General features: G+C 40.9%; 3 protein-coding genes across 6 annotated transcripts in view; all 3 read right to left on the minus strand.

Annotated features, from left to right (window-relative positions):
• Window positions 1-520: 520 nt before the first annotated feature.
• On the minus strand, window positions 521-4,201 carry LOC139616753 (cytochrome P450 2K1-like). Of its 3 annotated transcripts, none has more exons than XM_071473619.1 (9): window positions 3,931-4,193; window positions 3,634-3,796; window positions 3,404-3,553; window positions 2,592-2,752; window positions 2,178-2,357; window positions 1,625-1,766; window positions 1,335-1,519; window positions 1,070-1,211; window positions 521-974 (listed from the first exon to the last, which is right to left on the minus strand). In XM_071473619.1, exons 1-9 carry the CDS (start codon window positions 4,126-4,128, stop codon window positions 787-789), a joined length of 1,509 nt encoding a protein of 502 aa, XP_071329720.1. In that variant the 5' UTR covers window positions 4,129-4,193; the 3' UTR covers window positions 521-786. The 3 variants fall into 3 exon arrangements, 2 of the variants coding, with proteins under 2 accessions (XP_071329720.1, XP_071329719.1); XR_011688432.1 differs by having other exon boundaries at window positions 837-974; window positions 1,351-1,519; window positions 3,931-4,201; XM_071473618.1 differs by having other exon boundaries at window positions 1,070-1,519; window positions 3,931-4,197.
• A 2,241-nt stretch (window positions 4,202-6,442) lies between these two features.
• On the minus strand, window positions 6,443-10,885 carry LOC139616784 (cytochrome P450 2K1-like). Its single transcript, XM_071473620.1, has 9 exons — window positions 10,610-10,885; window positions 10,279-10,441; window positions 9,852-10,001; window positions 9,558-9,718; window positions 8,523-8,702; window positions 8,293-8,434; window positions 7,383-7,567; window positions 7,123-7,264; window positions 6,443-7,029 (listed from the first exon to the last, which is right to left on the minus strand). Exons 1-9 carry the CDS (start codon window positions 10,817-10,819, stop codon window positions 6,842-6,844), a joined length of 1,521 nt encoding a protein of 506 aa, XP_071329721.1. The 5' UTR covers window positions 10,820-10,885; the 3' UTR covers window positions 6,443-6,841.
• A 714-nt stretch (window positions 10,886-11,599) lies between these two features.
• Window positions 11,600-23,270, minus strand: part of abca3b (ATP-binding cassette, sub-family A (ABC1), member 3b) — a 29,099-nt gene continuing 17,428 nt past the window's right edge. For both annotated transcript variants that reach the window (XM_071473614.1, XM_071473615.1), the window contains exons 16-31: window positions 22,881-23,031; window positions 22,510-22,608; window positions 20,852-21,050; window positions 20,461-20,767; window positions 20,108-20,375; window positions 19,435-19,639; window positions 19,067-19,286; window positions 18,126-18,284; window positions 17,508-17,680; window positions 16,672-16,806; window positions 16,305-16,499; window positions 15,976-16,163; window positions 15,699-15,869; window positions 14,948-15,144; window positions 14,551-14,624; window positions 11,600-13,976 (exon numbers count right to left, since the gene is read on the minus strand). In XM_071473614.1, coding sequence (XP_071329715.1) covers window positions 13,845-13,976; window positions 14,551-14,624; window positions 14,948-15,144; window positions 15,699-15,869; window positions 15,976-16,163; window positions 16,305-16,499; window positions 16,672-16,806; window positions 17,508-17,680; window positions 18,126-18,284; window positions 19,067-19,286; window positions 19,435-19,639; window positions 20,108-20,375; window positions 20,461-20,767; window positions 20,852-21,050; window positions 22,510-22,608; window positions 22,881-23,031 — 2,873 coding nt within the window. In that variant the 3' untranslated portion in view covers window positions 11,600-13,844. The remainder of the gene's footprint in view (window positions 13,977-14,550; window positions 14,625-14,947; window positions 15,145-15,698; window positions 15,870-15,975; window positions 16,164-16,304; window positions 16,500-16,671; window positions 16,807-17,507; window positions 17,681-18,125; window positions 18,285-19,066; window positions 19,287-19,434; window positions 19,640-20,107; window positions 20,376-20,460; window positions 20,768-20,851; window positions 21,051-22,509; window positions 22,609-22,880; window positions 23,032-23,270) is intronic.

Consider the following 23,270-nt stretch of genomic DNA (forward strand, 5'->3'; position numbering starts at 1 on the left):
TTTGCTGTCTGTCCTTACTGGTAATGCGCTTTATGAATCTACAATCAACAATGAATCCCACAATGACACCACAGACAATCTCAGAAAATAAATCTACATGTAAATGCAGGAGCTATGGTTACATTGTCTTGGTTTAGAGTCTTGAGGACAACAAAGTGATTGCGAGATTTCTCAGAAGACTCCAGGGGATCCTGGAGGGATTCAAGGAAAATGACAAGGCAACTTTCCGACTGAGTGATGTGCTAAAGAAGCTACCTCAACTGGAGAAACTGCAAGGACGGAGCAACAATTCATGTTTCCCTACAACCTTGATGAGCGGATTGTTGAACAGTCATTTTTGATAGTGCAGGGGTCTTGAAACTCTAAACGGTGGTTTATTCTCACAAGTTTAAAGATGTGAATCTGTCTGTCGACAAAATGATGCCAAGGGTTATTCCTAAAAAGTCAAATGGTTAATTTACCCCCACATTGCTCAACATATCCACAGACTCAGATCAACTTAACCCTAACCTGGTGCAAGTTGAGTCACAGTGACACTTTATTGGAAGAAGGAATTTACAGGATCCTTTGTTATAGATGCATTCTTGTCATCCTTTTTGATAGGAGAAATCATCTCGCACCTGTTACCATCGATATGTATTTTAATTACTGCCAGTTGCTGACTTAGATCTCTACACAGAATTCTCACGAAAATTCCCCTTTCACATAATGGGTGTCCACAATGTATCAGTTCCCATCCTGCCATGGCATAACAACACAACAATCAAGAAGTCCCAGCTGTCTTCCTCATTGGCGACTGACGGCACACAGCTCATGAGGTAAAGGGGTGAGGGTGAAGCCCACAACTGGTGTAAGATCCAGTTCATCCTCTGTAAGTCCGGGTGGGGGAGTGAAGCGAAAGTGCTGGAGGAGGGAGGTGAAGAAGAGGAAGAGCTCCATTCTGGCCAGACTCTCTCCGAGGCACATCCTGCGACCTGCAAGAACAAAGAGCTGCAGCTGAGTTGTGCATGATCACATATGTGCAACCATAACATATCTGTAATCTCTGGAGAAGAAAAGGTTGTCATACCTGCAGAAAAGGGCATGAAGGCATCTCTCCGGATAAATTTACCCTCCTTATCCAGGAAGTGGGAAGGGTTGAAAGTGTGTGGGCTCTCCCACTCGCTCTCATCATACAGGACAGAAGTCAGAAGAGGAAACACAGTAGTTCCCTGGAGGCAAAAGAAGAAAGCAGCCTTTAGAACAAAATCACCATTTTCAGAGTTTTCAGAGATAGAAAAACATATCCAACAAATACAAATTTGTGTCGGTTTAGATTGATGTGAGAAAATGACCTTTTTGATAAAGTACCCCTGGAAGGTGACATCTCGGCTGGTTTTATGAGGAATGGCCATGGGGACAACATTGGCAAGTCTCTGTGACTCATGGATGACAGCGTCGGTGTACGGCAAGTTCTTCCTGTCCTCTACTCGGACCTGACGGCTTCCAACCACCCCGTTCAGCTCCTCTTGGACCTGATCTGGATACATATGAAATTGAGATTAAATCTGGCAAATATGTGATGCTAGTTTGATCCCAGTTTTTTTTTAAACACTGTAAACTGAGACCAGCCTTATTTTTGTACCTTGAATATGAGGGTACTTGGCCATGAAAAGTAAACACCACTGAAGTGTATTTCCTGTGGTGTCAGTTCCAGCTGCAATCAAATTTGTCACACTGTACAACAGGTTGTCATCGTGGTATGGTGAATCCTTAATTCCAGACTCCTATCATAACATAGAAAAGAGGGGTTACACTAGAAACCAATGAAGTTGCAGGAAATATGGTCACAATGTTCCCTTCTGGTCCTAGATGCAGCATTGAATGACAAGAAGTATTTTTGCAGAAGGTTATGATGTAACAGTGAAGTGGACCTTTGACCATTTGGATATGACTTTTTTTTCAGAATTAGCGTATTAGCTGAAAACATGTTTTGTGAGGTCACAGTGACCCTGAGCTCTGACCTTTAACTACCAAATTCTAATCATTCATCCTTAAGTCCAAGCAGATGATACCCTCTGGGCATTCCAGATGTATCGAGTTCACAAGAATGGGATGTGCAGATGTAAAAACAACCAGCATTTTTTTTACCAGTATTATCAGCCTAGGAGAGGATTCAGTGGAGTTGGACACCTCACCTCCAGACTTTTCTTACGGCTCAGGAAAGCATCAACAAAGCATCTGCACATCTCAGGGTTCAGAGTCTCCTTCAGATCTGCTATCATCCTTCTTGTGTCCGCATTATTGCTCTCCACATTCTTCATCAAATCCCTCCAGTTTTTAAGACAAGAGCCCAGCCAAGGAAATAAGTTATATAGCTGTAAAAGTGCACAATTATCAAATTATTGTAGGATTTAACACAACAATTAAGAGAGCCATGAGATCTTACGCCTCTGCTGGTTTCATGTTATCAGTCTTCATTTGGTTTTGTTTTTCATTTTACCAAATATTTCATGGATTACAACAGCAATACATATTTCATCTCTTAAGACATAGGCTAACAAGTCTTCAATATGCACAGCAGTAATAAAAAAATAAATCTGTAATCCAACCAGAATGGAAGCTGATCCTGTCAGATGGATGGTCTCATGATCTCTTTCCACTATAGCCTGAAGGTCAGGGTCTGTGTATTCAAACCTCTTCCCAAACATGAGAGCTGATATAATATTTGAAGCTGCATAATTGATGACCTGGGCGTTGTTGAAGGCTTTACCTGAGAGAAAAGGGTTACAGACAAGAGATAGGCAGAAATGATAAATTACTCAAGGGAAAATACAGCACTGACACAATACAGGTTTAACTTTACCTCCTGTCAATGGGTTGCTTTGACCCAGTGTTTGTGTTGTTCTTTTTTATATTACTGCAGTAATATGATTGAACCTGTTAAAAAAATGTCCGACCTCACAATGTTAAGGAAAGTGACAAAAGAAATTCTTGGATCCACCCCTTTAACCAAAAATAGTGGGTTCTTCCCTGGCCTATCCCCATCCCTCCACCAAGTTTGGTGCCAATCACTTCATTAGTTTTTGTGTAATTCCACTGATAAACCAACAGACAGACAGTTGAAAACATAACCTCCTGGGCAGAGTTAACTACAAAGGCTACACATATCATCAACCATCAGAAACAAATATTAGCATATAAATTTGAGAAGAACTAGAGTAGATACACATTCATACTCACTTTACATTTTATACTTTTGGGTAACTAAACCAATGGTAATATTTGAAAACGAAAAACATTAACACTGGATTAAAACAACCCTTTCTTGGCTGGTTAATCCCAAAGCTGGACCATTTTAACCATGTGATTTTTGTCAGTGTGTATATAAATCTGTGCAGTGGTTTAGAGGAGATACTGTTACCCTTATGTTGTTCAAATTCTTCAGTCAGGTGGTGACATTCCTCAATGATTTTTCCTTCACTGATCCTCTTGCCCATCCCAAAATCTCTCAGTGTTGTCAGAGCAAAACGCCTCATCTCTTTCCACGAGTCGCCATTGGAAAATAGTATGCCTGAAAACAAATGTTAACTTTTAACATCAGCAAAAACAAATAACAAAAAAACTCTCAAAACATTACCATTACCATCTTACCATGTCCTTTGTTGAAATCGTAGAATATGGGAGTGACGTCTCTGTCTCCAAATTCCTCAGCATAGTTGACCAGAGCCTGTTTGACTGTCCTGTATCCTGCCAGGACCACTACCTTCTTAAGTCCAAAGTAGACTGTGAACACAGGTCCATATTTTTTGGACATCTAAAAACATCAAGGCAAGTAAAAATGAGACTCATAAGTAACTGAATATTTTAAATGAAATATATTTATGTATGCAAGTAATCTGTCTGCTATAGCCATAGAACATTGTTTTAGATGCCCAAGTCATTTCTCACGTCAAAAAGAGCGTTGTCAAGTCTCTTGAGATCCACCTGAAGCAGGTTACCGAGCAGTGGAAGAGGTTTAGGTCCTGGAGGCTCCCTCCGATTTTCCTGGCAGCTGAATGTGGAGTAAATAAAGTGGAGGACCAGCAGGCCCACAATGGCCGCCAGCAGGGAGACTGACATGGAGGACTCAAGAAGATCTTCAAACATGATCCTATAGTCACCTGGTAGCTTCCCCCCTGACTTTTTGTAGGAACACAAACATTGTGTTCAAAGCACTCCTCTGTGAACTGAAGAAACTGGGTTGTCACTACGAGCTTCTTGTTTTCCTCTGTTTGAAATCGAATTCTGGCTTGGTCACATTATGTTTCAAATCAACAATATTTCCCCACAATTGGCCCCATAAAGGCAAAAAGGGACGTGATGCAGTAAAAAAATAAATACTGGTCACTCAGAGTAATGACTATAAAGACTATAGAGACAGCATGAGAGCTACGCCACAGTTTGTTGTCTAGTAGTGTTTTAATGTTGTGATGAAACCTGCTAGAAGTGTGGCAGTGTCTCTGTAGGTCAAAGAAGCACACCTATCCTGGCAAAGTCGAACAAAGCTGAACTCAGACCTGTGAATCTCCCGCAACCGCAAAGAAGGCTTCCACAGAAGTGAGTGGGAGACGGAGTGACTATTCGTATAAAAGCAAAACCTAATATGATCAAGCCCTTTGGATCTGGGTGGAACTACAGAATAACACCTCCTTTATAAAAACCTCAACCAGAACACACCCTGAATCAAACCACCATTGTCACATCCTCAGTTCATGTGAATGAGCAGATCAGCCAGTCAAACATATACTTAAAACGTCAATCAGGATTAGGCAGCTCGAATGTACAATATCTGGAAAATTACAGGCATGAAGTTCCAAGAAGCAGCAAACATGCAAATGTCTGAGAAGGGAGGCATTTGCATGCATTTTACTTGACCTTACACCTGGATGCAGAAACCTGTTTTCCTGCTTTGTCCACAGAAGAAAGTAGCACAGTAGTCTATGCAAAAGATTAGCAGAAATACTTGTGGAGAGTGAGACAGGAGGGTTATTATTATTATTATTATTATTATTATTATCATCAATTTTTTTTCTCTGACAAATGTTGATGTAGGACGGACACCCCACTCATGGACCAGATTCTAAGTCTTGAGTCTTATCAGTTGTTCAAAAATCTTCAGTCTTCAAAAATCACCGGGGGGCAGAGTTCAGTGCAGCAGACATTTATTGTCAACAACAAAGCCCAAAAGCAACAGAAGTTGAGCTAAAAATCTGATACGTGACATCTTATTTTATACTCCAAAAAGTGCCTAGTTCATTTCCCGCCCATATCAGATTGCAACAATACATTGTTATTCAATAGAACTCCTGGGCTGGGGGCACAACTCTTTATCTCTCGAAAATGGTGCTGAAAATAGTTTGAATCCTTTTGTGTTCTACTGAAACAGGTACATCCACCTGTGTGTTGTTCACACAGGTGGCAGCAGGTCAAAGTGACCTGAGGGCACCGACATGCCTCGCCATTCCCGGGCATGTCCTTTTTTTTTTAGTCATTATATTCTAATTCTCTTCTTTTACATTTTTTAAAAACATGTTCTCATCCAGGAATACACCATTATGATCTAACTTTTTCATACTGCATTTTTTAAAAATAATATATTTGCTTGAGTTTAACACACGTGCACATAATCAGTGATACACACAGTTTACATATATTGTAGCATTGTTCATTTAGCAAATAGACAGAGAACTTAGCTTATAATATTACGCTACAATGTGTATGGTTGATGGGCTGTGATCAGCCTGCCACTAAAGACACAGATCAGGCTAATACCATAGTAGGTCATTCAAATATGTCTCACTGGAACATGCATTGTGTGTCTTTAATTGTGGGTAAATAGAAACTGGCCTAAGCTGGAGGTGTCCTGCCTGCTGGTTAAACAAATCCGCTTGATTTCCTTCCTTCCTTATTGTATCGTCGCAAGTTGTAAAGGTGATTCCTTCTGAGAATTTTTCAGACTGAACCCACTGGTTTTCATTTCCTAATCCACCTTTTATGCAGACAGCCACCTTCAGATTTTGACCCCTTTCTCTTTGAGCATTAACAGCCTCTCCCTTTGTCACCACCTTCTTCACAGCATAACAACAACAGAAACTTTACATCTGCCTGGCCTGCATTTAGTCGAACAGAGGTATCGAAGAAACTGGCCAAGCAGCTTTTCTGTATCAGCCAATTCAGAGCCAAACAAACTAAGCTGCAACGGTTGAACAGAACCCAAAGACTGTTGGTATTAAATTACAGCTGTGTAGCAAGTTTCAGTTAATCACCTAAACGTCATCACTTCAATCTACTCTTTTACAGCTCTGCTATGTTATGTTTTAAGCCAGACCGAGTCAGGCGCAGGTTTAATGTGACTTATTCACTCCACTTGTTATGCAGCTCAGTGTTGTAAATAAAAAAAAAAAGTGAACTGACAAAATGATAATTGAAATTTTATTTTATTTTTTTTACTTTTTGTCTATTTTCATCAGAAAATGATGAGAAAAAGAGGGTACATTTTTAATGTAGATTATCCAGACGGAAAAACGCATAGGCACAAATAAAAAAGTCAAACTTAATTTGCAGTGAGAAAATGACTTGATTTCTACCATTTACTGGCAATTTATTTTTGACAAACAAACTGCAAAACCAAAGTACATCAGGAATTCTTTTTTTTTTGAGACTGAACTGTCACTTTGCTCAGTTTTGTTTTTTCACCAGCCGCAGTTTTGAGGATGGGGACATTTGCTGGCTAATCAACATCCAATGCAGTGCTGCACGGTGAAAAAAAGTTGCTGTGTAAGAGTGAGTAAAACAGGTATAATGCCATGCTCTGTCTTCATCAATGGCGACTGACGGCACACAGCTCATGAGGTGAGGGAGTGAGGGTAAAGCCCACAGCCGCTGTCAGATCCAGTTCATCCTCTGTAACTCCAGGTGGAGGGGTGAAGCGAAAGCGCTGGAGGAGGGAGGTGAAGAAGAGGAAGAGCTCCATCTTTGCCAGACTCTCTCCGAGACACACTCTGCGACCTGCAAGAACGGAGAGTGGCAAGAGTCATGTTCTGTTCAAGTGTAAATTAGCTCTAATCAGTAAAGAACTAAAACCCCACAAAGCTGTTAAACCTGCAGAAAAGGGCATGAAGGCATCTCTCCTGATGAATTTACCCTCCCCATCCAGGAAATGGGAAGGGTTGAAAGTGTGTGGGCTCTCCCACTCGCTCTCATCACTCAGGACAGAAGTCAGAAGAGGAAACACAGTAGTTCCCTGGAGGCAAAACAGAAGAGCATGTAAAGTTTCAGAATGGGAGGACTGTCACGTTTCAGAGGTGGAGGACGCAACAAAAACAAATTTGTGTGTATTGACACAGATGTGAGGAACTGACTTCCTTGATGAAGTAGCCCTGGAAGGTGATGTCTCGGCTGGTTCTGTGAGGAATAGACATGGGGACAATGTTGGCCAGTCTCTGTGTCTCATGGATGACAGCATCAGTGTAGGGCATGTTTTTCCGGTCTTCTACCCGGACCGGACGGCTTCCTAGCACCCTGCTCAACTCCTCCTGGACCTGGTCTGAGGCCGCAAAATGAGAAGTTGATATTCTTTGTCTGCAGTTTTAATGTTATAGGCTTCTTTATTTTGCTTTTGGGAAATTCTTAAAGGGTCAGTAAATCAAAGCATCAATAAATGTAGAAATACAGACATATATACACACAAACAAATTTTGAAATGCATAAATAAATAAATGAATAAATGTAGAAATACAGAAATACATACATAAATCTTGAAATGCATAAATAAATGTATACATTAGAAATAGAACTCAATAAATTAGAAATAGCATTTTTCATTACAAAAATGTATTTATTTTTCATTTTATTTTTATTTATGTATTTGATTTTTATTTATTTATGCATATATTTATTTATACCTATGTGATTTTTTTTTTGTCTATACATCTTCCGCTTTCTCCTAAAAAAAACTTTCTACAAACAAATATTTGTTATGGAGAAATTAAGATTGTTATTTCTTGAAACTAGCATAAAAATCACACCACCACAACAAACTGCTCTCAAAACTTGATTCAACTCCAATTAGAACAAGATAACAAAGACAGAAAACCTTGAATTCTTATTTCTACAAATGGAGAGCTGCACCAGGACAGTGTAACACACGGAGGAGTTCAGCCAGGAACTGAAACTAAGTTTCCTTTTATTTGTCAAGTGTTAAAAGGCACCCATAGGTGAACACATGTTCAACAACAAGGAAAGATTCACAAGCCTCATCTCTGTCCTTACCCTGTATATGTGGATATTTGGCCATAAGCAGCAAACCCCATCTCAGTGTAGTCGCTGTGGTGTCGGTGCCAGCAGCAAACAAGTTTGTTACAGTGAATATCAAGTTTTCCTCATTGTAGTGAGTGTCCATAACACAGGAGTCCTGAGGAAAAGACCACCCACATGTCATAATAGAATAGCTGCGTGCAACACTGCTATTCTTTGTGACAACGTGAAAGATGTTGTCTCACCTCTTCTTTCTGCTTCCGAATGAGAAAACAGTCCACGAGCCCCCTGCACGTGTGAGGGTTCAGTGTCTCTTTCAGTTGCTTGATCAAATCTTTGACGTCTCTGATAGTCATTTCCACGTTCTTTAATATCAGCTGCCGGTTTTTTATCCAACCGACCAGCCTGGGGAACATGTTGTAAAGCTGTGACACAACACAGATTATTTAAGACAGGGTGCACCAAACAATCAACTAAGTAGATAGGTTTCATGGAAATGTAGAAATGGAAAAGCAAATTGTTGTTTGTTTTTTTTTTTACACACTACACCCTAAGACTTGTTCTATGTGCCACATTAGTGTAAAAGCTCATATTACATGAAGGTTAAGAGAGAGAGAGAGAGCTCATTACATGCAGTGTATGCGCTCATATATTCAGCACTTTTCATTAGTTATTTGCCACTGTGAAATAATATTTTCCATCATTTCAAATTCAGATTCAGATTCAAATTCAGAGCTTTTATTGTCCCTTAAGGGGGAAATTTGTTTTGCAGTTGGTAGGGAAAAACAACCAGGATGGTAAAAACAATTTAAAAAAAGTAAAGTACATTAAAGGAGGACAACCAAACTTGAGTTAAAACAATAAGAACAGTCTGTCCTGAGGGAAGAGGAATAAATTTGCCAAAAAGAGGGTGATCAGGGCTGGGAGGGTTTTCTGCAAAACTAGTCTGTCATAGATTTGCTTAAGAGAGAGCTGCTGTAAGCCAATTATTTTACCGGCATCCCTGACAATTTTGGACAGACGATTTTTGTTTTGTACAGAAAGACTGGAATAAGAAGATTTTCAACAAAATGTTACAATCTGAAAATACTAAGCACCTCTGGGACTTGTAGGATTTATATTTTGATACCGTCTTATATTGTTTTTGTCATTTGAAATTCAGCCTCAAGCACCATATGCAATCATGTTCTGGTTTACTTTATTATTATCTATCATTATTTGTGTATTTGTGTCTACATGCAGCAGATCTGATTTGTCACGGCAGCAAACGTGAGGCTTACCTGGATTGACGCAGAACCCGTGACGCGTATTGTCTCGTTTGCTCTTCTCACCATGTTTTTGAACCGAGGGTCGTCGTATTCAAACCTGCTCCCGTACACGATGGAGGAGATGATATTGGATGTGGCGTAGTTCACCGGACAAGTGGTGTCAAACGGTTTCCCTTCAGAAGATACGACGCACAATTAAGCGACCGGGCCGAGGCGCAGCGGGGGGTCGTGCCAGGAGGATATATGGCTGCCGCTGACCCCTCAGTCATGGTTATTATTGTACATCAGAGGACATTAAGCCCATACCTTCGTGCTTCTCGAACATTTGGCTCAGGTACCGGCATTCCTCGGAGATTTTCTCCTCGGCCACTCTTTTGCCCATCCCGAAGTCTCTGAGGGTGGTGAGGGCAAAACGTCTCATCGCTTTCCACGACTCTCCATTCGCAAACAGAATTCCTATAAAACACAAGTTACACAAGTTAAAAGTGAGTATTAGCTACGTATCACACGACGACTAGTACAGATTTACTGAGCTAATGCTCACCAGCGATTCGCCTAAATTAAACAAACCGGAAATTAAATAGGCTTAACACTGAAACAAAACAACAACAACAACAACAACAACAAAAGTGTAATATTAAATTCATTGATGACAAATACACCGTCCTTGGTGGTTTTGCTTTTGTGCTAACATGTAAAAGTATATTCAAGGTTTTAGAAAGGGAGGTCATACCGTGACCTTGGTTCATATCATAAAATACAGGGGCCACATCTCGGTCTCCAAACTCTTCTGCGTTGCTAACCAGAGCCTCTTTGACCGCCTTGTACCCAGCCAGGACCACCACTCTTTTGGTTCCGAGGTAAACCGTAAATACAGACCCGTATTTCTTTGAAAGCTGGAACAAAAAAAAACAAAAAACAAACAAAAAAAAAATGCAGTCACCTATGTCAGAAATAATGTACAATGTTTATTAATGAAAAAAATGTATAAACTAAAGGAGATTTTAATAAGTTGCGACATGATGCAAAGTGGATTTGTGGTGGATTAGAAATGCCAAACTTACCTCACAGAGGGTTTTGTAGGGTCTCTTGAGATCAAGCTGTAACAGGTTACCAAGCAGGGGCAGAGGCCTCGGCCCCGGGGGCTCCTTTCCCATTTCCTTGGAGGTGAAGCGACTGGACACAAGGTGAAGGATGAGCAGGGCAGCAAGAGCCCCGAACAGGGTGGTGGGATTGGAGAAGAAGAAGAAAACAAAATCACCCAAAAGAGCCATTTTGTTGTGGTGCTGTTGATCTGATTGTTGTTCTCCTCTGACTGACCTAGCAGCTGACACACTGAACTGTTTATGCTCACACAAACAACACCTGGAAGGTCCTTGCAGGTATGGTGTTACTAAGCATCTCTCCGCCCCTCTGGGCTCTATTTGCTCACACTTGAGAGACACATCTCAAAGGAGTGGCAAACTTTACAGCTAAAACACAAGGATGTGTTTGGCCAGGGTTTTAATCCAACATTTTGGCAGGAAGACGGGTTCATAGATTAACAGAATAATTGCATCATGGCATCTCTGATTCCAGGTATATCTAACCACAGATTAAAATATGGATGAACATGTATTGTAGGTTAAAAATTTTCCAACAGTTCCGCTGCAGACAAGTACACCGTGTTTTTTGGATATCAACAAATAAAACAAAATGTATAATCTTGGAGTTTAGTCAGGCATCTTTGAAAAACAGAGCTAGGTAAGTTTAAAAAAGTATGTTCCTCTCCGTTTGCAAGAATGACAGTACTGTAGAAATATCTCAGTGTGATGGATTTGCAGCTGTAAACTGTTCTGATAATCTTAGTATAAAGCATAAGGTGCTGCTGATGTTATTCATTATGTAGTCGACCGTCAGATTTGACCTTTGAATTCTTTTTGACCTTTGAATTCTTTCCTTTGAAAAAAAAACAAAAAACAGTCTTTCCACTTCCTCCTGGTGGTATCTCTTCATGCAAACACACTCAGGAAAAGCGTGAAAGTTTTTGTTTGAGGAAAAATGAGACATAACGCTGATGTTTGCTTCCATTTGCATAGAGCATTCTTTAATTAAAAAAGAATAGCGATACATATACAGTTGACAAGTTCAGTTGCATGGTACAGTACAGTACACAGTTACAATGATGTAAATTCCCTTTTTAAATATGATACACTGTATTTCAGCATAACTCAATCCTTCACTATCAGCAGTGCAACCCTTTCCATTTTTCTCTAACTATATATCTAACATTGCATTTGATTCAAGTTATAACATGTAACGAGACATGAATTGCGCAACACAAACAAATGTAACAAATGTCAAAATTAAGAAGTTAAATCATTTAAAGACCGATAGGCAACATACCAGTGTCGTCATGGAATGTCAGTCTCTACCTTTTTTTTTTTTTTCACAAACATCAGGTGACATAAAGAAAACGCTGTAAATCGTAGCTGTTAATAAAGTTGATCAAAGTGAGTGTTTTTGCTTTTGTGTAAGACAGTGAATACATTCATCTCATTTCTGTGAAGCCAGAGTAGAGCAGGAGTCTGATCACAAGAGTTCAATCTGATTGCTTTTTCATCTCAGGTTATAACATTGATCTTTAACACAGATGACAGGCAGGAAATGAGAATTTATTTCTCATCAATGTGTGTGGGAATTTTATTTTTTTTTTTAGGATATGGGGGGAGGGGAGGGGTTAAATGTCATTCATGATATTCCTACAGAATGCTCACATTTTTTTTTTACAGGTTCTCTAAAGTATAAAAAGGCTATGGGAATGTGATAAATGGGCATGTTCTGAGTTTAATGAAAGAGGAACAAACACTGCGTTGATCATTCTTCTTCGAAACAAGGCATCTGTTTGTGTGCAGTGGACTGCGTCTTCGGTTTTACCATCCATACCACCGTTGGGTCTTTTTATTGCATTTCCTGACTTTTCCTCAAGCAGGAGCAGCTCTACATTACAGATGTTAAAGTTTGACCACTGCACAGTAACAATCTATTGGTTTTCAATTGTTTAAAGAGCACTGTTTTTGTATAGTCTGGATGAGTTCAGGAATAATGTGTTAGCATACTCTCTTACTCACTCTCTCTCTCTCACACACACACACACACACACACACACACACACACACACACACACGTGTACCATATGAAATGCATAGCTGCAAGAAAAATGTTCAAAAACACATCAAAGGTCATTGCAGTCTTGCTGTTCTACGTCCAGATCAATCACATGCAGTCTGATACCATTTGAAGTCCAGACCTCCTGTTTTACTGCAACAGCACCATTTGAAAATAATCCCGTGTCACACAATGACTCTTTCTAAATGGCTTCCGTAATGGCTGGATATGAGCTGTTACCATAAACTGTTTGGCAGCAAAAAAAAAAGAGACTGGAGAGACTAAATGTACTCTGAGGATTAATCCTCATCAGAAAGGACGGTCTTCCAGTGTTCCCAGAATCATGCGCTTGGTATGTCGTATTTCATGCATGCATTCATTAATGAGCCCAAAACAGCCTTTAAAAGAGTCAAAGCTCTGGTCTGAATGAGTAAGTAGTTTTAGCGGCATGAACACGCCACATTATTTACATCTGGCAAAGACATTTTGTACAAGGCTACACAAAGAAACAAGAACCCTCATTAGTTAGATAAGGTAGATAAGGCGCAAAGGTGTGCAAAAATTTCATAAGAATGGCTCATTCTCTTGTGACGACTGATGACCACCAAAACAAAGTTCAAATTCTTGGAAACAAAATCAAGTCAGAAAATAAAATCATAAATAACAAAAAGACAAGCTGTACACACCTAAGTGCACACACACAAATAACCCATATGATTCACATATGATTCAGAGTAGTGGTAGTATCTAATGAGTGGTGTCATTGTCTTTGACCTCACTAAAAGGTGCAGAGTTCATTACTTGGTATTAACATCCCATCATCTCATAATCCCAATTTTTTCTACTTTCTCATCACACAACAACGATAACAACGGCATGAATGACCCAACAAAGACACACCAACAGGATACAGTAGTAGAAATGCTGAAGTTGATGTTTGGGGACTGGCCCAGTGTGTGTGTTTCTGTGTCTGTGTGTGTTTTGTTGGTCAAGGTAAAAATGGAGCTGGAGATAAACGGTGCAGTGCTCCAGCCTGTGTGCACAACTGCTGTGTAACCGAGACAGGTCCATGTGCGCGGGTCCTGTACACAGACACACACACACACACACTGTAGAAAAAGGGTGATGTTATGGACGGACTCCTTGCTCCACCTATTTCCTCCTGCTCTCTGTGCAGTGCTGGAACTGGGCAAAGCTGAGGAACACCTGCTCCAGGGATATCTGGCTCACACAGTAGTCTTCAATGCAGTATTTCTCCTTGGCTGCCTCCAAAGTACCAAAGACCTGGGGGGGAGTGGAGAACAGGGAGTGGGTGGGTGTTACCCAAGGCTCTCTGCCAAGATCACAATATAAAGCAATGATATGCATCTTTTGAACAGTGAAACTACAAGTACCAACACCTTACAACTGTGTGCATGCAGCTACTTTACATCTTTATTTTCATGCATATCTCTACCTTTTCAGTGATGTTTCATGGTTATACTATCAAACCATCATTGTCAGCATGTCATATTAGCCATAAACAACACTGGTCAACAATAGTTTGAGATTGCATACTTTTGAGATTCACATGTTAAACTTCTGTGGTAGTTTTATAAATCTTCATTCTCAGCTCATCAAGACAACATGTTGAGGTGGAAACTTGACTAAATAAGAGGAGGATGGAGACTAGATAGCACTTCCTGCTGAAGCTATAAAATAGTAACTATAAATAATACTATAGACTATACATGAAAGTTGCTGTGTATTATTTTGTCCACTAGAGGGAGATTGAACACAACACAAGTGAAGAGATGGATTTTTTTTTTTATTCTAATCTTACGCTGAGCTTTTTGAATGTGCAGATCTGTAACTGTACCTGGGCCCAGGTTAGTGTTTTGTCAGTCAAATGATAGTGCACCATTCCCTGGTGTTCATCCTTTAGCTGACTTCCTGTTGGGGAAGGAAATTCAGAGGGTTAGATCTACTTTGCTATTCTTTTCAGGCGACATATCACTTCAATATACCTTCAACTGGTTAATGTGGTGCAGGAAAAATCCTAAATCCCAATGAGAAATATATATAGAATGATAACTGTAAATGTAGGTGCCACTACAATAATACATTTTGTTCTTTTGTTTGGCATAATACAGCACTGTGACACCTAAAATATGAGTAGTCATCGTGATAATAAACACACACTTTTCCATTTACTCTTCTTTATCATCTTTATCATTTGTAAATAGTACAATGAACGTTGACTCCGTGCCTCTGACCTGGAAAGGTGCTTTCAATGAAGTCTTTAAATAGCTGCAGGTCTCTGTCCTCCAACTCAGTGTCTATGTGCACTTTAGCCAGCAGGGTGTAGCCGCTGCCAAACTTGCTCTTCAGGTGTTGGGGACTCCCGAGGCATTTAATCTGACCATTGACCATAACTGCCAGCCTGGTGCACAAGGCTTCACACTCCTCCATACTGGTGAGGGAACATATTAAGAGGGACAGGTACAGGTGTAAGCATCTTCACTCCTTTTGCTTTTCATATAGCTTGTTTTAACTGTTATCCAGGGGCAGAAGAAATGATTTTAAATAACAGAAATGATTTACTTCTTGGAGTAGTATCACATCAAAGTACTTGTGATGCAATAAACTGTCCAGTGATGCTGTTATATTATTTTATATCATATTACTGGGTTATTATTAATGGTGTATCCATTTGTAAATAGCATTTTACCATTACAGGTGGTTGAAGCAATCATTTTAGCTACTTTATCTACTGTCAGGTAGTTTCAACTACAATAACGCATCATATTTTGTAAAATATATAATATACAGTAACCTGTAACTATAGCTAAAAGTAGTGGGGTTAAAAAAACAATATTTCCTCCTGAAATGTAAGGAAGCAGAAGTACAAACTGAAGGAAATGAACATACAAGCATGTGAAATTTGTATTTAAATGCAGTACTTGACAACATGCACTTAGTTACATTCTACCATTGCTGATACCCAAAACACACCATAAGTCTCACCTATGAGAAGTGATGATTATGGCCTTGCCAGACTCCCGTGTGCGTGTAACAGCATCCCACAGCAGCCTCCTGGCCACGGGGTCCATCCCAGTCGAAGGTTCATCCAGGAAGATGACCGGAGGCCCACCAATCAGAGCCATGCCTGCGCTCAGCTTCCGCTTGTTACCACCACTGCATATGTTGACGGTGACATATTATTTGCACACGCTTGCTCAACAAAATAAGAGCATTATCCAGGCTAATATGTGTTCTGTATGTGTACTCTCTGTCTACCAACCTGTAGCTGCGGACTAGTTTATCAGCATGAGGCTCCAGCAGCAGCGACCTCAGGACATTCTCCACGCAGCCGGACACATACTTCTCTGGTATCCCTCTGAGCCTGGCATACATACTCAGAGTTTCTCTTCCTGTCATGTGATCTAATATGGCGTCAAACTGAGGACAGTAACCAATGCGCTGCTGCACCTGCAATGCAGAGATAGAAGATTTTTTGTTTTTGAAAGCAGTGTGGCACTACACTGAAGATTTAGTCAATTTAAATCAAACCACTGTATTACTGAGGACAATTTATCTTTGATTTATTTATTTATATCCCTCTCATCCTACCTTTTTGATGTCCCTCAAGATGCTGTATCCATCAATATAAGCATCCCCGGAGGTCACGCTCTCGTCACCTGTCAGCATTTTAAAGGTGGTGGTCTTCCCTGCTCCATTGAAGCCAAGGAGGCCAAAACACTCCCCTTTTCCAACAGCTAAAGACAGCCTGTCCACAGCCAGGAGGTCCGCTCCGCTGCTGTACACCTGAGAAGGAGAGATAACATTGAGTCCGTACCACCTTGTCATAACTCACTGAGACACATGCACCTCTAGAATCACCCTCATTTCAGCGCTGAGGCACCCTGTCTACCAGTTTCAAAAAAAAAAAAAACATTTAGACCTTTGCATACAATGAAAAATCTCTGGTGCTACAGACCTTGCTGAGCTCCTGCAGTATGAGGGGGCTACCAATCATAGACTCTACTATCGGCTGGCACTCCAGGACCCTCTTCCTCTCTTCGGCCACATCTCTGTCTTCTGGAAGGAGTGCCGCGTCCTCTATTAGAGGTAACTGGCACACACACACAAGATTTACCACTTACGCATGTTTCCAAAACACAGTTTCCCAAAAGACAGACAAGATGTGTAATTTTAAATGTAAAAAAGGAAGCCATATGAAGTGCTGCTGAGACACATGGGGTCATTATGTAAGGAGTGATGACATGCTTCATTTTGGGGAAAAAAAAGATTAACATATTTAACAATATTCAATTTACTAAAGGCTGGCTCCCTTGATATAGTAAATCAGTTTGCAGATTTATTAACAGATGCACTTTCTCTGAGGGGGCATATAATTTGGTGCTTTTGCAGTTTTGTTATTAGTCTCATGCTGATTTGAAAACTCACAAACCAAAGTGTTAATTGCCAGACGTCTTTCATGACTGACAAATGTTGCCAGCTAGCATTCAACCGAATATGAACCACCCCAGTAGCAGTGTTTTAACTGTGACCAAGTTACTTAAGAGTTTTCATGAAATCTACATAATCAGACTAGACCATTTACTCTGTGCTACTACAATCACGACTCAAGATGTATTCAGGGATTTAGCTTTGCTCAGTTTGTAAAGAGCTTCCTCGAGAGACCTCCTAAGCAGTGCCAGCTGTGGTTGCTAGGATATTTAAAAAAAAAAAAAAAAAAAAAGAAAAAGAAACACAAACCCACAGAAAAACACAAGAAATATTCAGTATTCACCACTCCCACAATGCATCTACCTGTTTGCGTCCTCTTCCCAGGGAGGTGAGGAGTCGCCAGACAGTGCGGACACACTGCAGCTCGATGACAAACAGCAGAATAATGAAGACCACTCCCTGTACTGAAAAGGCCACAAGGAAGCGGCCCACACCAGGCTCCGACATTGAGAAGTAGTTTGGCTGGTATGTGATGTCTAAAACCAGAGAAAAGATGTGTTCGTCTAGCGGTCCATCTCACAAGACGTTTACTGTAAACTACAGAGAACTTACAGCAGAAGCACAATACATTTTGAATGCATGGAGACATAAAATCCCAGTGAAAATAAAGTTTCTGGGTTATCTTTAGTGAAAACTGGTAAAAACCAAAAGCAAGGTTCCTTATTTTTAGGATATGTCATAATTCATATAATCACTGTCACTATAAAAATGAACCACCATCGCCATTTGAATATATGTGTAATACCGCTACCCACAGTATGACTCATCATTATAATTATATCTTCTACATCATATACTGTATATCACACTACCAGTACATCACATCTTCACAGTATTATAACTAAAAGCATACACTGTACCACCTCTATAGCAAAGCAATGACTTCATTATTCTCTGAGGCCACATTTATATTGTACTTACTTAAGATTTTGCAGACTGTCTCGCTGATAGGACTGGACGTACAAAATGAGATGAATTCATAGTTCTGGTAGAACTGGCTGAAGGACATGCCCAGGCAATAGTTTGGGAAAATCAGGAACACTTTATCCAGTAAGTGCGACATGTTCTGCAGGTCCAACTCTGGAGAAAGGAGGCAGTCAACAGGAATGATAAGGAAACATCTTTTTGTTTTCTTTTTATGCATTTGACCCCTATTTTGCTCATTATTTTTCCCATCTTAACCTGCAGAGCCCTTGGACAGACATATGTCTCCTTACTGTCACTTTAATAACCCACGTACACTGCATATGTGTATTTGATATCAGTGATGCTGGGAACCGAACCCAAATCTCTGCAGGGATGTGTAGGTGTTGTTTCCTTATGCACTTGAGATATATTCAGTAAAATACAAACACTAATCAGGATGGATGGATGACCCAAAAACATACTGCCTCCGGCCCTCGCTGTCACGAGCGTGGAGGCATAATTACATTTGAAAAAGTTGAAAAAGTGAGTGTCATCAGGCTAATTGGTTGTCTGTAGTTGCTAGGCTAGCATGTTACTCCAAGTCTGTTTATAGCACATCTTCTTGAGTATCTTTCATAACTTGTCATGCTCATCAGCCCAAAAAGTGTTTGGTTAACCTAGTTTAACTTAGATGAGTTTCTGACAACCCATGCAACGTGTTTTGCTGCCACAGAAAAAATAAAATGACTTGAAAGCATCTCCTAATGTCTTCACTGCAGAGAATGACTCGGGGCCAAATGCATATTATTTTGACTAATAGTAGCATCTCAACAGGAATAGTCTGAATCTTCAAAACAGCTGTGTGAAAAGGTGGGGTTGTCTTATAACCTTATATCCTGCCCAGTGTGCTAATTTGAGACACTTTGCCAATATCTACCAGCGCTGGAATCCCTCACCTGGGATGGTCATGATGGTGACAGCCAGAAAGGTGGCCGTGCCAGAGATCACGTTGAAGATGGTGAGACGAGTGTAGGCAGTAGCAGCAGTGGAGAAGAAAAAGCTGAGTAGGTACATAAGAGGCACCACAGCCCAGCCATAGAGCAGCAGTAACAGCAGCACATCTACCAGGTGGTTATCCTCCACAAAAGCCTTGACTCCAAATGCCTGGAATACCACCTGAGACCAGAAACAAACACGTTGAGACATGAATGTGCAATTCACATCTTCACTTCTATGCAAACTAAAGTTTTAGCCTGGACAAATAAGACCACTTGTCAGTCTCACTATCCCCATCCCCACAAGTAGTATCAGAGGTCATGCTCACCAACATGAGGAGACAGGGCAGCAGGAAGTTGACCAGGTCCCACAGCAGGGCTGAAAACCAGAAGTTTGACAGGTAGACGCCGCTGACCTGCTGCACATGCTTGGACTTAATAGAGGACTCTGTAACAAGCAGCAGGGCAAAGGTGCTGGACAGGGAGGCCATGCCATACATCAGGTTGATGGCGATGGCAAAACCTGTCTTACCCCTACATAAGGAAAGGAGGAGTACGATGGTTAGGACTGAAAAGACTAGAGGAGTTGAAAAGGGGTTGATGACAGGAAATTAAAGAGAAACTGCACAAAAGAAGAGTGAAGAGATAGCAAGAGAGATACATTTAAAAAAAATATTGATTACAACCACTTTAATGAATCAGTTGGGCTTGTTCATGTCAGTATGATGGCTACACAAAGTGGACTATATAAAGTAAGTAATAATAAAGTCCCTTTTGGAGTTTTTTTTTTTTTTTTTCAAATTCTTACTTAAAGATCTGTAACACAAAGCCACTAGATTACTTGTGTAATGCATCAGCACTTCAGTGCAACAGAAAGACTCATATTCATATTGTGGATCTATCTCTCCATCTTTTCTCCCCAAGCCTAATTCAAATCACTCAGTTTACCACATTTTAAGCTCTTGGAATCAAGCAAGTTGTTCTCCACCCCCCTCTACTCACTCTGTGAGTTGGCTCTGGGCGACCTCCGACAGGTTGCGTGGCATGGGGTAATTGCCCGTCTGGATGGAAGCATTCGGCCCTGCTAGAAGTTTGAACAGAGCATTGTCCACCATCATGAGAGCAGTGGCAGGTGTATGGTAGCCCTCATTGTTAAAGTAGGCTGTTGCTTCAGCATAGTGGCTGCCACGGAAAGCAGCACCCAAGACACAGCGCTCATTAAAGCTGCCGCCCTCTTCCTCTGCCTGGGTCAGGATGTAATCAGTGAAGTCTGAGGGGAAGAAGAGAAAGTGGACCTGTGGTCAGTAAATACTCAGCTAAGCAGTCAAACCAAGTCCCTGTCCCACTGTGCTTACCAGTGATGTTGATGAGTTGGCCTAGCTGGGCAGAGAGCTGTGAAGTGTATGCCTTTGCCAGGGCAGACGCCAGGGGACCTGCCCCAGGCTGCAGAGCCAATGGGACCCTGGTGGGACCGTAGCGACTGAGTGCCAGCCTCAGCTGAGGAGCATCCTGGTGATTGGGAAAGGTGCGTGCCACAACTAAGGCCACGACAGTGAAGACCAAAGGAACCAGGAACTGTGCCACCATCACCTTCCAGTTTCTCCAGCTGTACAACGCCCTCTTCAGAAACATGGCATAGAACTGTTGCAGGTGCAGCCTGACCTGTATGAGGAGAAAAGGGGAACTGAAATGTGAGCAGTATGAACAATATGCAAAAAACATCAGTTTCCTTTCCTCTTTTCTCACCCCCGTGTTCAGCTTGATGTTGGAGCAGTCCTCTGAGATGAGCGTGCCACTGTCTGTGAAGTCGGTGACATCGGTCATGCCGCTGATGCTGCTGGCATCATCTGTGGTCCAGTCGTGGGACCGTCTCTCATGTTGGTACTGCAGGGCGGGCAGCTGGATAGCCTGGATGTCCAAACTAGAATCTACCAATTTCCCCACTCTGAAGACACAAAATAGTTCCACTATTATCCACCAGCTTTCTGAAAACAGCATCAAAAGGTGGCTCAAATATGAAGTCTTCAGGTTTGACAGGAATGAACTACAGGAATAATCCTGCAGAAAAATCTTTTCTGAAATTAAAATTAAGGCACAGAACTCAAAGTTTCATTCTTTTTTGCAACAAGAGTCACTTGCTGTACAAATCCACCCACTCTGTCCACTTTTTCCTCAGCAGGAAAAAAAGCTATTTCTGGACCTTAGAATTCAATTATCAGTGAGACCATCCAATAAAAAGGCATCTACACAGGAGGGCAGTTCCACATTAGTCACTCTCAAGTTGCCAGATAGTGTGCCTGTGTGAGCCTAGTTTCATATATCTACAAGTCCCTTTTACACCTTTTATCTGTGGAAGTAAATGACAAAAATATGAACGAACTAACAAAAAACATGTCTGAACTCTTGACAGCAAACCTCCTTAGTGGCAACAGGTTGCAATGATAAATGATGATAAATTTGCAACATAATTTAGTTTAATACTACTGGTCATCGGATTTTTTTGGTCTCGGGAAATACAGTTATGCAGCATTTAATTTTGTATTAACGATTACAGTGGAACCAAGAATGAAATGAAACAGCCTTAATGATAGCAGTGTTATTCTCTAACTGATATGTTATTTTACTTGGTACACCAGAAGGGAGCTAAATGACCAAATGTTCAAACAGCAGCTTTGCTTAGTGACGTGACTGATGTTGATGTGGAGCATATATGGCCAGAACACACTGGTGGACTCTCAGCAGGATTTGTAAATAATGAGGCCTGCTGTGAAACAAACATTCTTGGTAGCGCCAATTACAAAGCCGTACACCCGTGCCGGTTGAAGGAGCGTGCAGTGCTATCTGCCTGCAGCGGCAGCGCTCTCGTGCTTGTTGCCACAGCTACACGGATCAAGGACACAGGGAAGCAGAAATAACTGCTCAGTGAGCAGCAGGCAGCTGGGACTGAGATGTGTGGGCGACGGAAAAAAGACGAACATATCAGAAAATGTACGCAAAACTTAAAATTGTTTCTTTTTGCACTAAGTTGTGGTGCAGTTGCTGCATTTGTGTGTACAAAAAGGGAAACGATATTGTGTTATGTAAGCACATGCATCATTTCTCTCAGATTCTGGATTTCTGTTTATAACTTTGTTAAATCAACATGGACTCCAGAAGGTTAAGCTCCACAAATTCAAAAACACATGTATAATTTGCAGATCTACTATAACTACTATATATGGTTTTTTTTAATTTGAGCAATATATTTAACCCACTGTCTACAACATCTACCTTTGTACTTTGCAGTGATTTCTATCAGTCCATAGCTGAAATTGCTGTTACTGCCAGAGCCAGATCCTGCTGATAGAGAAAATTAAAAAACAAAAAAAAAACTATCATGGTCTAACATGTGACATTTTTCCTACCTGAGGAAAACTTCTTCCATAGTGGTTACAGAAGCTCCATAGCTGGCGATGCCCAGTTCCTCTCTGTTCATCTCCAGCTCAGCAAACAGCAGCTCAAACCTGAGAGGACACACAAACAGTGTAAATCAGGGAAACACATTACGCATTCCCTCACAGTAATGCAGAGCTATTGTAGGTTAGGAAAGGTAAAGATGTGTGTTTGGATTCTCTTATGAATTTCCTGATCTGTTCTGGGACATTCTCCAGTCCTCTGCCTCCGACCTCATTATCATTTAGTCATTCAGTTCAGCAAAGGTAATTTCTAACCATTATGTCACTTCACACTGTCCGCTGTGCTATTCTGAGTATGAACAGAGTTCAGACTGACTCACCTGCTGGTGCTTTCTTTGGGCAAAATGTAAGAGAGCTCGGCTCCGGCGCTGCTCTCCATTGTGGCATTAGGTACATACATGTGGACAAGGCGGGTGATCTCGGACACGTTACAAAGAGCATCCTTTACTATCACCATGTGGTAGCCAGCACCTGGTGAGCAAAGGAAAGGAACAGGCCTTTATAATAAATCTTAGCAATCATGCGCCTCCCCGCTTGAAAATGTTGAAGCTCAATTACCAAACTTTCAATTCTCCTGAATGTCCAGGTATAAAGTCCAGGTTGTATAATTCAAAGAACTTCTATTATGCATAACCAATCACATCTGACAGCACACAGTGTGGACTGATTTAAAAAGTCATTAAGTGTTTCTACCAAAGTATAATAGAATA

Source organism: Trachinotus anak, unplaced genomic scaffold, assembly GCF_046630095.1.
Source record: "Trachinotus anak isolate AG129_WGS33_773 ecotype Australia unplaced genomic scaffold, CSIRO_AGI_Tana_v1 ptg000003l, whole genome shotgun sequence".
In the NCBI taxonomy this organism is placed as follows: domain Eukaryota; kingdom Metazoa; phylum Chordata; class Actinopteri; order Carangiformes; family Carangidae; genus Trachinotus; species Trachinotus anak.

Bases quoted from the DNA above. Each gene is read 5' to 3' on its own strand.
- LOC139616784 (XM_071473620.1), bottom strand. From the start codon at position 10,819: ATGGCTCTTTTGGGTGATTTTGTTTTCTTCTTCTTCTCCAATCCCACC. The intron at 8,703-9,557 runs GTAAGCCTCACG...GTTGTGTCACAG, and splicing joins CGGGTTCTGCGTCAATCCAG to CTTTACAACATGTTCCCCAG. The intron at 7,030-7,122 runs GTTTAACAGCTT...CCGTTCTTGCAG, and splicing joins CTTCATGCCCTTTTCTGCAG to GTCGCAGAGTGTGTCTCGGA.
- LOC139616753 (XM_071473618.1), bottom strand. From the start codon at position 4,128: ATGTTTGAAGATCTTCTTGAGTCCTCCATGTCAGTCTCCCTGCTGGCG. The intron at 3,554-3,633 runs GTAAGATGGTAA...ATTTGTTTTCAG, and splicing joins CGATTTCAACAAAGGACATG to GCATACTATTTTCCAATGGC. The intron at 1,767-2,177 runs GTGAGGTGTCCA...ATGTTATGATAG, and splicing joins GCCGTAAGAAAAGTCTGGAG to GAGTCTGGAATTAAGGATTC.